The following is a 13,880-nucleotide window of genomic DNA, read 5'->3' on the forward strand; positions in this document are numbered from 1 at the left end:
TTTGCACTCCTCAGGGGACCACCAGCCTGTTCCCTGCAAAATACTGGGACTGGATAAAGGAAAGATAGATACATACCCAATAAAGTTGGGGTGACATAGGGAAGGTCCTTGCCCGTAAATCACATCTGGGAACAGAGATCATTGGCCAGAATGGGTGTGGCCACTGCAAACGCATGAAACTTTGGGAATACATAATTTCCTAAACAAAGGAGTTTGCTCTCTTATTGCTCCCTACTCTTGACTCTTGGCTTGTGGGGCTCTCTTGTTTTGCTCCCACCCATATTTCTTTCATAGCCATGTGGCCTTGCAGATCCCATGTGCAATAGACTGATGGGCTGCAGCTGGAAATACAAACTAAGCTAGCCCGATGCTGGACTGGACCTAGCTCCAACATGGAAAGGAAATTCTGGGCACTGGCTCTGATTTTAGCTCTAGTGAAGCCCCAGCTACACTACTTCTATGATTGGACTGAGGGAAATAGGACTTTGGAAACGCAGGAGTGTAATTCCACAGAAATAAAGCCTTCTACTATACCTCATCCTCTTGTGGGGGCCTCTGGAAATGCTTATTCCAGCAGTACCCCAAGAACTCCACTTCCATGAACAACTGGGGGAGACGAGCCCCTCTCCTATCCTGTACAAGATGACTGATTATCTTCGTAGTATTCTGAATTACACAAATTTTTAAATGTTAGCCCATAACAATTATTGCATAACCGCAGTAAGCCTTAATCATGATGTATTATCTTCTTTACACATCACTGGATTTCACTTGCCAATGTCTTCATATAGAAGTTTGGCATCTACATTCCTGAGAGAGAGAGGTCTATGTAACTGTTCTTCCCGCCGTTAAAAGACCAAAACGGAGGAATATATTTCAAGGTGTCCCTGGTGTGTTTTTTGTGGCAGAAAAAATAGTTGTTTAATAATGAATTCTTTTTTCCTCTTATAACTAATCTCCTAGTTTAGGTGAACAAGTTTGAACACATCAAGTTTGAACACATCTCACCCTCTTTGTGGTGTCATCGTCATGTGTCCCCCGCCTTCTGACAATCAGTAAATAAAGGCCTCTCACATCAGGTCAAATGTTGGTGCAGTTTTGCTCCCTCTTCAGGTTGTGATATCAAGGCCTATAATAATTTTAGTAGTAAATTTGGAAACATTTGGTATATGATAACCAGTTACCAACTGAGGTTCACCAAAGGAAAAAGAAAGCTTTTTCTTTTTTGCACGTGATGGGGATAGTTTAGTAGGAAGCTAGTTCCAGACTTAATGCAGGTTGATGTCACTCAGCAAAGCATTTAGCAGCATTTCCTGTTATAGCTCTATGACTAACGTGGGACGTGGGTGTTAATCACAGTCCAGCTCTGAGATCGATTTGCCTGCAGATTATCAGCTGGTCGCACACACAGGTTCAAGGAACACGGGTGCTGTGAGTCTGTGAGCAGAGCTATGAAAAGGAAGGGGCTCCTCCTGAGTGGGGGGATGACAGGGGAAAGGGCCAAGGGGGTCCTGAGAAGAGAGGTCCGGGTGGGAAGGGAGAGGCAAATCAAAAGGAGGGAACTCACTTGGCTCTTCCCTATCACTCGGCCCTGCCCTTCCAGCTCGATGTCAGTTGATCCAGAGTCTTTTCATTGCATTTTCTTCTGCTGCCTAAAGAGGCTTGAATCCTGTGTATTGCTCTGCCTTTTGGACTGTCCCAGCGTCTCCTCCAGGAGAGATTTCCATGCCACTGAGGTCGAAGACATTGGCACTAAGTCTGAACTCACTCCTTAGGGAACTTAAGACATTTTTAAAAAACCTGTCCTTTGACCCAGTGATTCCCCTTCTAGAAATCTGTCTTAAGGACATGGAGATATAACCCAAATATATTTATTACAAGAATTTTCATAATGGCAAAAATGGGAAGGGCCCAGTTTGAGAGCCCAATGGGGATTGGGATTATGTACACATATGCACAGTGAAATATGATGAGGCCATTTATTTTTAAAAAATATATTTTTTTATTGATTTCTTAGAGAGAGAGAGGGAGGGAGAATGAGATAGAAACAATGATTGGATACCTCCTGCACACCCCTCACCAGGAACTGAGCCCACAACCCAGGTATGGGCCCTGATTGGGAATTGAACTGGCAACCTCTTGGTGCATGGGGTGACACTGAGCCACACTGGCCAGGTGAGGCCATTCAACTTTTAAAAATATTTTACAGGAAAAGACAAAGAATGTGAAGTGGGGTGCAGTCCAGCTGGCGTGGCTCAGCCATTGAGCATTGACCTATGATCCAGGAGATTTCGATTTGATTCCTGGTCAGGGCACATGCCCGGGTTGCTGGGCTGGATCCCCAGTGCAGGTGTGCAGGAAGCAGCTGATCAATGACTCATCATTGATGTTTCTGTCTCTCTCTCTCTCCCTCCCCCTTCCTCTCTCTAAAATCAATAAAGACATATTTAAAAATAAATAAATAAATAAAAAGTGGGGTATAAAACTATACACATGATGATCCAGTTTGTGGTAAAATATATATGGTAATATTTTATCTATGTATATTAATTTTTAAGACCAAAGCAAATACTCAGTTAACAGTAGTTATCTTTGGAAGGCCAAATTATAAGTGATCTTAATTTCCTTCTTTCTACTTTTATTACCAGTATCAGAAAAAAAAATCATGTAAAAATTAGTTTAATGTAAAAAAAATCATAAGAAAATTGGGGAAATTAGAACACTGTTGATGTTGTTGCTCTTAAGGAATTACTGTATGTGGTAATACTGTTGTGGTTTTGCTTTTTAAGAGTCTTTACTTACTAAAATGCTCGTAAAATTTATAGATGTTCACAGATAAAATCTGGGATTTGCTTCAAAATAAGCCAGTGGAGTGGGTGGAAGGAAAGAGGAAACCAGATTGGCCAGGGGAGTTAGCTGGAGTTAGGTGAAGGGCCCTGAGGGTATAATTATATTATTTCCCCCCTTTTCTATATGCTAAATATTTTCTATAATAAAAGGTTTAAAAATTAGAGACTACTGGCTAAGTAAAAAATCAAAGGCATGAAGACTTGTCTCCAGGGTGAGAGACTAGCTTTAGGGTCTCCTGACATCTGTCAACAGCTTTACCCTCTGGGCTCTCTGGTTAAAAGAAAGCTGTTTGGAGAAGTTCTGTTTCTGAATTCCAGCTTGCTTACCTGTCCTTGGGTGGTCCTGGGCAGGACTTCTCTGGGCCTCAGTTTCCTCCCTTGAAGAGTGGAGGTCAGTCATAGGAGAGGCACCCAGGGCAGCACCTAGGCCCCTGCTCACCACAGTGTGCTTACCCTGTGTTCACCCCCAAGTGCTCTGTAGCTGGGATGGGGGAGGTGGGCCCTGAGGGGATACCCAAGTGTCTCCTGTGGGAAGAGACAGCTAAGGTTTGTCCATTTTTTTACATATATATATATATATATATATATATATATATATACGCACACACACACACACACACACACATATAGTTTTTCATTTCAGAGAGAGGAAGGAAGAGAGAGATAGAAACATCAATGATGAGAGAGAGTCACTGATCGGCTGCCTCCTGCATGCCCCTTACTGGGGATCATGTGCCCTGACTGGGAATCAAACCATGACCTCCAGGTTCATGGGTTGATGCTCAACCACTGAGCCACACCTGGTGGCAGTCCGGCCATCTTTACAGGGCTGTTGTGAAGGGAACTCTCCAGACTTTGTGGTCATTCACCTTGTTAGAAAGACATTTTTAAAATTTGTACTTCCAGCCCTGCTGGCATGGCTCAGTGGTTGAGTGTGTCAACCCATGAACCAAGGGGTTACTGGTCAGGGCATATGACTGGGTTGTGGGCTCAATCCCCAGTAGGGGGAGTGTAGGAGGCAGTCAATCAGTGATGCTTCTCCCTCATCCATGTTTCTCTCTCTCCCTCTCCTTTCCTCTCTCTCTAAAAATCAATAAAAACATTAAAAAAAAAATTCATACCTCCATTCACTCAAAAGCTATATACCTGTACTATTTTCATGTATTATGAAACAAACACATTTTAAAGAGGTAAAGATGAAATAACCATAATTTTTAAAAATTATGTTTTTATTGCCCTAGCAGGTTTGACTCAGTGGTTAGAGCATTGGCCCTAGTACTGAATGGTGCCAGGTTCAGTTCCGGCCAAGGGCATGTACCTCAATTGCAGGCTTGGTCCCTGGCCCTGGTCAGGGCATGTTCGGGAGGCAACCACTGGATGTGTCTCTCTTGCCTTAATGTTTCTCTCTTTCTCTTTCTTTCTCTCTCTCTCTCCCTTCTACTCTCTCTGAAAAGCATTGGAAAAAATATCCTCAGGTGAGGATTTAAAAAAATATATGTATATATGTATATATATGTGTGTGTGTGTATACCTATATATCTATGTTTTTATTGATTTTTTTAGAGAGAGAGAGAAAAAAACATTAATGTGAGAGAGAAACATCGATCAGTTGTCTCCTGCACACACATCTTGATCTGGGATTGAACCAGCAACCTGAATATGTGCCCTGACCTTTCGGTGCACAGACAATGCTCAACCAACTGAGACACACTGGCCAGGGAAATAACCATAATTTTTAAATGTCTTGCTAAAGTTGCCATTCGTATTATCTCTAGCACATACTTTATATTCTTTTTCAAGGCACAAAATACCCTTATGGCGACATTTGTCAGTACTAACAGTGGTTGTAAGTCTGTTTCAAATAGTTTTTTAATAATTTTTGAATTATTTTGGCCAACCCCCAGCCCTGACTCCGTGGTTACTGCTTCCCCCGTGCTGATTGACAGGGCTGGCAGGGATTGCGAGGTTGGCCTCTGGCCTTTGTAGGCCCTTGTGCTTGCTTTATTCCTGGGATTTCCCTGCAGGAGTCTTGGTCAGGGCCCACTGTCAGCCTGTATATAAACAAAAGCTAAAATTGCTTATTTATGTTGGATGAGCCCCCCTTCGGAGATCCCGTTCTAAAAGGTTCTGGATGGCCCAGCTCTCTTCTGAGTGCACTGGAGGTGTCTGGCTCAGGATGGTGGGGCAAGTCTCCCGGGAAGTCTCTAGAAATCCTTCTCCCTGCAGACCCCTGTCTGTTTTGGCAAGTGGGCCACCATATTTATTTTTCCATTTTTCGTTTCCATGCGGCCACCCTCCTATCAACTTCTCTCTTGTTTTATGCTTTACTCTTTTTATCTCTCGGTCTTGCCTTCTATTTTTATTTCTTTCCTTTAAAAACAGAACAATTTATATCGCAGACTTTTCACTGGTGGTATTTATTGAATGACTGACTTATTGAGCACCTGCTGTATATCTAACCTCATGATAGGAGTTGATGGATCAAGAACCACCAAATATGATTTGTGTTGGTGAGAGTGTAAACTGGGAAGTTTCTAAAAGATTCACCAATGCATGAATCCTTTGACTCGGATACATCTTGAAATGTATTGTCATCTCACATGGGGCAAATGATGGACTTACAGGGACAGTAGGAAAAAACTGCAAACAGCCGTATCCAGTAGCAGAAAGGAGAGGGTTAAATTCATCCTGGCGTCCACCAGTGGCAGGCTGCACAGGGGAGGTGAACGGAGCTTAAAAAGTAAAAATAAAATAATATATTTATTGTAGAAATGTTGAGAAAATGGAAAATGATTAAGAAATGAAAGTCACCCTTATTCCATCACTCAAAAATGTGAAATGTTTTGTTGTGTTTTCTTCTGGTAAGTCAGCAATGAACTATATTGCTTTTCTTCCCCTCTCAAAATAAGATATCATTCTTGTCTCTTCTGATTATAAAAGGAGAAAAATAATATATATTGATTTTAAAATGCATTAAGCCAAAACCTAAGAAACCACTATCAGTCGCTCCTGTTCTCCCATTCGGTAACTTTCTGCTTTACACAAACGGTAAGCACCGGCTCTTTAAATAAATCTCTGCTTCGGCCTCTTTTTGCAGTGGCTGCAGTACCTGTTGTAAACTACCCTGGACAGGCCCCCCTGGGCACACCTTGCACACTGGCCTGGGTATTTCCTTTGTATTAAGGTTTTTCCTAGGAGTGGAAGATTGGCTGAGTCCAGATCGTGCACATTTTACATTTCCCTGAAGAAAAAAATGTCCTTATTTTCTCCAGTATGGCATTGTTTTAGGCACTGTGGTCTGATAATATCCATTAATTTATGTTAAAATGAAGGACCTCCTAGTGTTCTTTTAAGTTGCTTATTGATTAAACATTTTCCTCCAGCCCCTCCAAGCCCGCCCTCTGCAGGGGTCACCCTCTCACCTTGGAGCTGAGGGGTGTGGGATGGGAGGGCTGTGCAGGGGTCCTTCGCCTGCTGCTGTGTCCCCTTGGGTCCTCTCCTGCCCTGCCTGCGTCTGGCTGGGCCGGGCCCTCTCCTCCTGCTGGTTGAGGTCAGCACTATTAATAGTCTCTTAATCCTGCTGTGGCCTGTGTCGGGGTGGAGGGAGGAGAAAGGAGGGGATTCCCAGGAAAGGAGGACACCATGGGAGGGCCTGAGAACTAAGGGCCAGTCCTGGGGACCCAGGATGTTGGGAGGTGGTCTTGCCTGGGAGGCCAGCGAGGAGGATGCCAATGACAGCGTCTTAGATGGTGGAACCCGTGTCTGATCTGGGGCCTTTGGATCTAACCCATGAGAAAGGCAGCTGGAGCTGGTGAGTAGGGTCCTCATAGGGCCCTTGTGGACTTGGAAACCCAGTACCTAGTGATGTGTCCGTCTAATGGTCTTTGAGAGATTTAGCTTTTTATGAGGGAGGACACAGCAGAGACTGGGGACTGGGCTTCCTGGGGCTTCTGGACAGTGCCTGTATGTATCCAGCAAAGAGTGTGGAGCATCTGGTGTGTCTTGGCTTAGGGTGGGAGGAGGGGGCGGGGGATATGGAGAGGAGCAAAGTCACAGTGCAGGCCTGGCCGAGCTGCAGCCTGCTCCAAGGGACATTGACAGTAGTCGGCCAATGACACAAGCAGGCCACATAGCCGTGCAAGTTCCGGGAAAGGAAGAACTGGGGCACCCAGGGCTGAGCCAGGGGAAGGGACCTCTCCCTCCTTACCCCTGTTCCAGGTGAGAGAGGGCAGTGGAAGAGGCCTGGGCTTTTGCTGTCTGTCCTTCCTGGCCCCTCTGGGGTTTCTAGAAAGAAGCCTCATGTGCAGTATCCTAACCTGGGAGGAGACCTGGCTGGAAACCTGGGTGACGAAGGGCACCGCGGGCACACTGGCAGCCAGGTGTAGCCCCGAGGAGACCGAGGTACAGCAGCTTAAAGGTACTCCTCTCCGACAGCCAGGTTCTTAGCAGTGCTCATATTAAAGGCCAAGGAAGCCCCGAGTCCCAGAGGAGTATGAGAATCTTTTAACAGTTACTTTAATGTGTGTGTATCTTTCTCATAAAATTTATGCTATTGATTATGGAAATTTTGGAATTTCTACTCAGAAAAGTACAAAAAAGAAAACAAAAACCATTTTGAATCTCCTATACTGTTAGGTTAAATCATATGAGACTATTATTTTTGTTGGTCAAAAGTAGTCGAATATCAGCAGTTTCCTATGGATCAGCCAAATATGAACATCTAGGTGTATTTCCTCAGTCTTTTTTCTTTTAATAAAGATTGCTTTGAAAATGTGGGATTCTTAGCTTTTGGGGTAGATGTATTATTTAAATTTTCATGTTTCATTTCTCATCCCACCCACCTCCAAAATCCAGTTCCCAGTTGAATGTCCACTAATAATAAGATGAGGAAACTCATTAAAATAAAATTATATGTTAGATTTAAATGCCATACAATGAGAATCATAAACATGTAAGTCCTAAGTCGATCCTCTTATTTTAAATGGGAAATGAGTTAACAGTAATTTCTGAATTACAGAAACTTCTTAATTACTAAAATGCAAAATAATCCTTTCTCTAGTCTTCACCCCCTTCCCCCTCCCCATGTGAACAAACTCATTTCCCAGAACATTCTCTGAGCACTTACTGTGTGCTGGCCACTATTGTGAGTTTTGCGAACACAAACTGAAGCCCCTGCTGTAATGGACTCACAAGCTAATGGGAGAAGAGGGGCGATAAACCAAAGGTAAAGTGAGTAAGCATTTATATCATTTATTTTAGGTAAAAACTGATGACCAGCCTGGGGTGCTAGAGGAGGGTTGTCAGTCAGGCCCTCACCAAGAGGGTGACATTTGAACAAAGACCTAAAGGGGGGTGGGGTGGAACTACGCAGATATGTTGGGGAGGAAAAGCCAGGTAAAGGAAGCAGCCTTAGGTATTTGAGGAACAGTTGGAGGCTGAGGCTGACCTGAGCACAAGAGAGAGGAGTAGGAGACTGGTGAGGGGTCAGCATGGGGGCTTTGGGACCTGGCCACGGAAGAATGTGGTTTGTGTGTGGAATGAGGCATGAGTGACCTGACTTCCCTGTAAGGGGGTTGCACTTGCTGCTGTGTTGAGAGTGGACTCAGGTCCAGGATGGAGCAGGGAGATGGTGAGAGGCTGTTCCTGCCCTCTGGGTGAGAAGGAGATGCATGTGGCCCAGAATGGACAGTAGCAGTGCAGCCTGCCAGACGAGGTTGGGTTCCAGGTGCCCTTTCAGGCAGAGCTGACAGACCTGCTGAAAGGATTGGATGTAGAAGGGTAGAGAAATAGTGGAGGCAGAGTTTTTTCTCTCTCACACGGATCAGCTGGATAGAGGGAGATGGGGAAGGCTGGGGGGAAGGGCAGGAACTTGGTTTTGACAGCAAGTTCCAGGTGTTAGACATCCACGTGGCTCTAAGCTGTCAGCAAGCAGTTCGGTATTGGAGTCTGGAGGGCACAGAAGGAGGCTGGGCTGAAAGTATTTATTTCAGACATATAGTTTGTATTTAAAGTCACAAGACAAAGGTCCAGGTGCAAGGACTGAACCCTGGGACCCTCCTGCATTAAGAATATAGGGCAAGCCCTGTGGTCAGTGGAACACCAGGAAATTACCCAAAGAGGGAGAGTGGCCAGGGGCCACAGGGGAGCATGAGATCCCCACCATTGGAAGTCATTGCTGACTTTGGAAAGGGGAACATTCTGCTAAGAAAATAAAAATGCCCCCACCCGTCTGATCTGGCTCAGTAGTTGAGCATTGACCCGTGAACCAAGAGTTTACCTGTTCGATTCCCTGTCAGGGCACATGCCCAGGCTGCAGGCTCCATCCCCAGTAGGGGGCATGCAGGAAGCAGCTGATCGATATTTCTCTGACATCGATCTTTCTATTTCTCCATCCCTTTCCCTTCCTCTCTCTCTAAAGTAAAAAATATATGTATCAATAAAAACATATTTTTTAAAATGACCCTTTGGGCAGACAAATTAGAAAAGGCAAACATAGCCCAGGATCCAGTGGTCAGGACAGCAGAGGGTGACTAACTGGCCCTTGGTATGGGGCCACAGCTGGCCAGCCACAGTGCCAGCGCACCAGGCTCTTTAGGGTGCAGAGCAGGGGTAACTGCGCAGTGCCCCAGGCCTGCACATCTACAAGGTACTCATCTTGATGATGATGCCACTAGAGAGTGCCACATACACCAGTGGGTTCCACAGACAGAAGCCTCAGAAAGCAGGCAGGGAGGCGGAGAGTTGCCCCAATCCAGCTCAAGGAATCCGCTCATTTCACTCACAGGAAGGATATTTCTGTCCTTTAGAGGAGCCAACAGCCTGTCCTGGTGAGACCTAGTGCAACCCTTGACCATGGGTTGATTGGAGATTTCAGTGGGTGGACATTTTCTCAGATTATTGGGGCTGAGTCTGCAGTGGCTCTGACTCCTGGGGTTTGAGCAGGGTGCTGCTAATTGGGTACCAGTCAGAGATGCACACCATTCCTGGGGCTCCATGTGCCACAGTACAGGCACAGGGCCCTTGCTCCTCTAGACTCTCACCAGTTCCCCTTAACTTCGTTTTTCTCAATATTTTTGTCAGTTAAAAAAATATATAGAAGGAAAACATGCCCATCAAATAGAACAATATGGAAGGGTATAGAGTAAGTGATAATAGCCCCCCAACTTCAAAAGCCCCCAAAGGTGACCTCTGTTACCTCTTCCAGACAGTTCAATCCCCTTCCCTTCTACCCCCATTTCTATGCAGGCAGATGGCACCATACATTCTGTCCCATCACTTGCTTTTCCACTAATGGCCTGTTTTGGGTTTCCCTCCATATTTCGGCCCTCCGGCCCTGTCGCCTCTCCCCAGGCAGCAGTAGCCCTTGAGCAGCGCTCCTGCTCCATCGCTACTGATTTAGGTTGTCTGGTTTGAGGCTGTGAAAAAGGATAGTCTGATGACCCCCTTTGCTTTTGTGTTTTTCTGCTTTAGTGAAGGTCACATACATCATAGGATAAGTTCCTGCGAGCGGAAATCCTGAGACCAAGCTTAGGGACCCTTCGTTTTGAGACGTGCTGCCAAATCAGCCTCCTGAAATGTGTTAGTTTTCCTGCCCACCAACCAGAGTGCCTGTGAGGGCTTATCTGTCTCCCCCAGCCCTGGGCATCACTGACTTCTAGAGTGTGCTAGTCTGGAAGGTAGTAAAACCTACCTGCTTTAACTCTGGTTCCTGTCTGATGATGTCTAAGCCGGCTGCCCCGGCCCCTCAGCATTGTTTCTCTCTAGAGGGCTGTCCTGGAGGGGGCACCTCTGGCAGGCGAAGAGGCCAGCGTCTGAGCCCTGACTGTCTTGACCCTGGCAGATCGCCTGCTCTTGTTGGCTCATCTCTAGAAGACACTGGGAAATCTTTAGCCAAGTCTAGCCCTGGTCTGTCTAACAAGGTGCTCAGTGTTTTGACCATAGCTCCAAGCTGGAAATAGTGTATCGTAGTGACCACACTGTGTGTGTGAATGTTTCACAGGACAGCATTCCCCCATCACATGGGTGTGCTCAGACGCTCTTCACTTTCTTTTTTCAAATGCTGGGTGTGAGAGCTGACATCTCTGTTCTCCCTAAGGGGCCTCCTAGGAGTCCTGAAGAGTGCCTGCTGGGGCTATCGCCTTAAGGGATCTACAGGGACGTCCTTAGAGTGAGGCCCTGAGATTGGCTTGTGAGGAGGAAGCTGTGAGGAGACTGACATGACCTTCACAGCTCTCCCAGGGCTTTCTCCCTGAGGCTGCTCTACATCTGTCTCCCTGTGTGGGGCACTCCCTTCGTTCAACCTGGAGTGTGGGCCAAACCCTTCTGGGTTTTCCTATTGTCACACACTGGGTTCAGGGGCACAAGAGCAGCGTGGGGACCCAGGAGGGCCTGGGAAACGTAGCCACTCCACAAAGCTTCTGTGGAAGGTTTTCCCCCAACCCCCTTCCTGACTTTCTCTAATTACAGTGCCTGCCTGGCCTAATTATACTGGGCTAATTTGTTAATGGCTTTGGGAATACAGAGCCTTTGCCTTGGACTGTGTTGTGGCCCCAGGGTCCTTTCAGGGGAGTTCTGCCAAGGAGCTGGGTGAGGTATTGTGAATGGCCCTTAAAGCCCCATGGAAGGTGGGCGCCCTCTGAGGAGCCCCTTGTCCAGCTGGCACTAACCTGTCTATGACATATGGCTTCTCTGTCCTCGGGTTGTCAGTGTGGGTCTTTTTCTGCCCAGGAGGACCTTGCTGTTTTCATTCTATTTAAGCCAATGGTCCTTAATGCTTTGACATTAAAAAATACCTTTAGTTTTCCTTTTCATAAAAACAGTATCTGTGTGCAATAGAAACTCAGGAAATATAGAAAAGGGGAAAAAACCACCCCTGACCCCATCCCAATGACTCATGACCCCAAGTGTGTTAACATTTTGGTGGAGGAGTCTCGTGATTGATCCCTTTGCTCTTGTCTGATTCACTGCATTGTCCCCCAGGGAAGTCCCACCTGGCCATTGTGCAGAAGGTGAACAATGAGGGCGAAGGTGACCCCTTCTATGAGGTCCTGGGCCTGGTCACCCTGGAGGACGTCATTGAGGAGATCATCAAGTCTGAGATTCTGGACGAGTCAGATATGTACAGTGAGTCCACCCTCCCCACAAGCCCAGAGCCCCTTTCCCGTTCAGGCCTGACATCTGCTGTCCTGGGTGGGAAGGCCACAGTGCAGGGACACAGGCCAGGGCAACCTGGGAGCATGTTGCTTGGCCTCTGTGCCTTAGCATCAGCCTGGGGACCTGCCTTGGCATTGTTGCTGCTTCATGGAGGGAGGGAGGGCAAAGCCGGGAGCTGGCGGGCAGGTTCCATTCTGTTCCTGAGTCCACTGTGGGGACAGTGTGCTCAGCTCCACTCTCGTTCTCTGGCAGCTGACAACCGAAGCCGGAAACGGGTATCTGAGAAGAACAAACGAGACTTCTCAGCCTTCAAGGACACTGACAATGAACTCAAGGTGAAAATTTCACCTCAGCTCCTCCTGGCTGCTCACCGCTTTCTGTCCACGGGTAAGAGCGAGAGGAGGGCCTTCATTGTTGGTGGGACAGTTACAGAGGGAGAAGGACCAGGCCCCTGCCTACTCCCCTCATGGGATGAGGCTACGCCGATGCGAGGTGCAGGGCAACCCGGCTGCCTCTGGTTGGGGTGAGGCGGCTCCCACTTCCCTGGGTGTGCCCTGCGATCTGCTTTCCCTATTGCCGGCTTCTAGAAAGCATCAAGTTAGTTAGTTTTGAAAATAAGCCCTGGGAGGTCCTGAGATCGGCCCACTGAAGCTCACAGAGTGGGAGGGAGAAGGAGGTCCGCCCAGGTGCAGTGCATGGCCCTTTCCTGGCTCATCCACACCTAGGAGGCTGCATCCAGCTCTGTTCTTGTCTCTCCCACCTCCCCTCTGCCTGCAGTGCTGGGCCTGATTGCAGGATTTGACCTGTAGATCAATGTCATATATCTTCTCACCCTGATTCACAGCTCCCTTGGGGACCTGGGTGACAGATTAGAAAGATACCTGCCTACTCCCTCCCCCTACCCCAACCTGACTTCAGTAATTTCTTCTCCTTTATTTTTTCTGCCAGGGTATGGATGATGTTGATAATGATAATAGTGATAATAACATTCATCGGGTACTTTCCATGTGCCAAGGGTGTGTCTAAGTGCTTTATATGTATTGTCCCTTTTAACCTCAACCACTCTATGAAGTTTTTTTTTAACATATCTTTATTGATTTCAGAGAGAAGAAGGGAGAGCAAGAGAGAGATAGAAACATCAGTGATGAGAGAGAGTCATTGATCAGCTGCCTCCTGCAAGCGCCCCACTGGGGAGCCAGCCCTCAACCCAGGCATGTGCCCTGACAGGGAATTGAACTCGATCTCCTGGATCCTAGGTCGATGCTCAACTGCTGAGCCATGCTGGCCGGGCTCTATAGTTTTTAATTCCCATTTTACAGATGAGGAAACTGAGATACAGGTTAAGTAACTTGCCCAAGGTCATGCCCTGGTAGTACAGGAGCTACCATTCAAGGCCAACAGGCAGACAGACTCCAGTCTGACCAGTCTGGAGCCCAGAGCTCTCCCCTCCCTCGGAAGCAAAGGGAAGGGTCTGGCAGTGCGGGAGCTTTCCCTGTGCTGCAGTGACCGTCCCGGCAGGGCCCAACCTCTCCCCATGTGAAGTCTTCCTCTCCCCCTGCAGAGGTCCCCCAGTTCAGCCCCACTCTGATATCAGAGAAGATCCTACTTCGGCTGCTCAAGTACCCAGATGTGATTCAGGAACTCAAGTTCGATGAGCACAACAAATACTATGTCCGCCACTATCTGTACACGCGGAACAAGCCGGCCGACTACTTTGTGCTCATCCTGCAGGTGAGCGCTGCCCCGCCTGCTCCCTTTGTGGCTGAGATGACGGGGGACGCAGGGTTGTCCTGCCCCGAGGCCATGTGGCTCACTCTGAGCCTGTGCTCCCCTACGCCCCTTCTCTCCCAAGTGGCCACCCTCGAGCCCTCAAGTCAG

At 47.3% G+C, this 13,880-nt stretch overlaps 1 protein-coding gene across 2 annotated transcripts in view; it reads left to right on the forward strand.

Moving 5' to 3' along the window:
- CNNM4 (cyclin and CBS domain divalent metal cation transport mediator 4) overlaps positions 1 to 13,880 on the forward strand; it is a 34,818-nt gene that overhangs the window by 13,554 nt on the left and 7,384 nt on the right. For both annotated transcript variants that reach the window (XM_016219245.2, XM_087823703.1), the window contains exons 2-4: positions 11,829 to 11,972; positions 12,255 to 12,389; positions 13,564 to 13,733. In XM_016219245.2, the coding sequence (XP_016074731.2) occupies positions 11,829 to 11,972; positions 12,255 to 12,389; positions 13,564 to 13,733 (449 nt within the window). The remainder of the gene's footprint in view (positions 1 to 11,828; positions 11,973 to 12,254; positions 12,390 to 13,563; positions 13,734 to 13,880) is intronic.

The sequence above is a fragment of the Miniopterus natalensis genome, chromosome 13, assembly GCF_054644295.1.
Source record: "Miniopterus natalensis isolate mMinNat1 chromosome 13, mMinNat1.hap1, whole genome shotgun sequence".
Taxonomy (NCBI): domain Eukaryota; kingdom Metazoa; phylum Chordata; class Mammalia; order Chiroptera; family Miniopteridae; genus Miniopterus; species Miniopterus natalensis.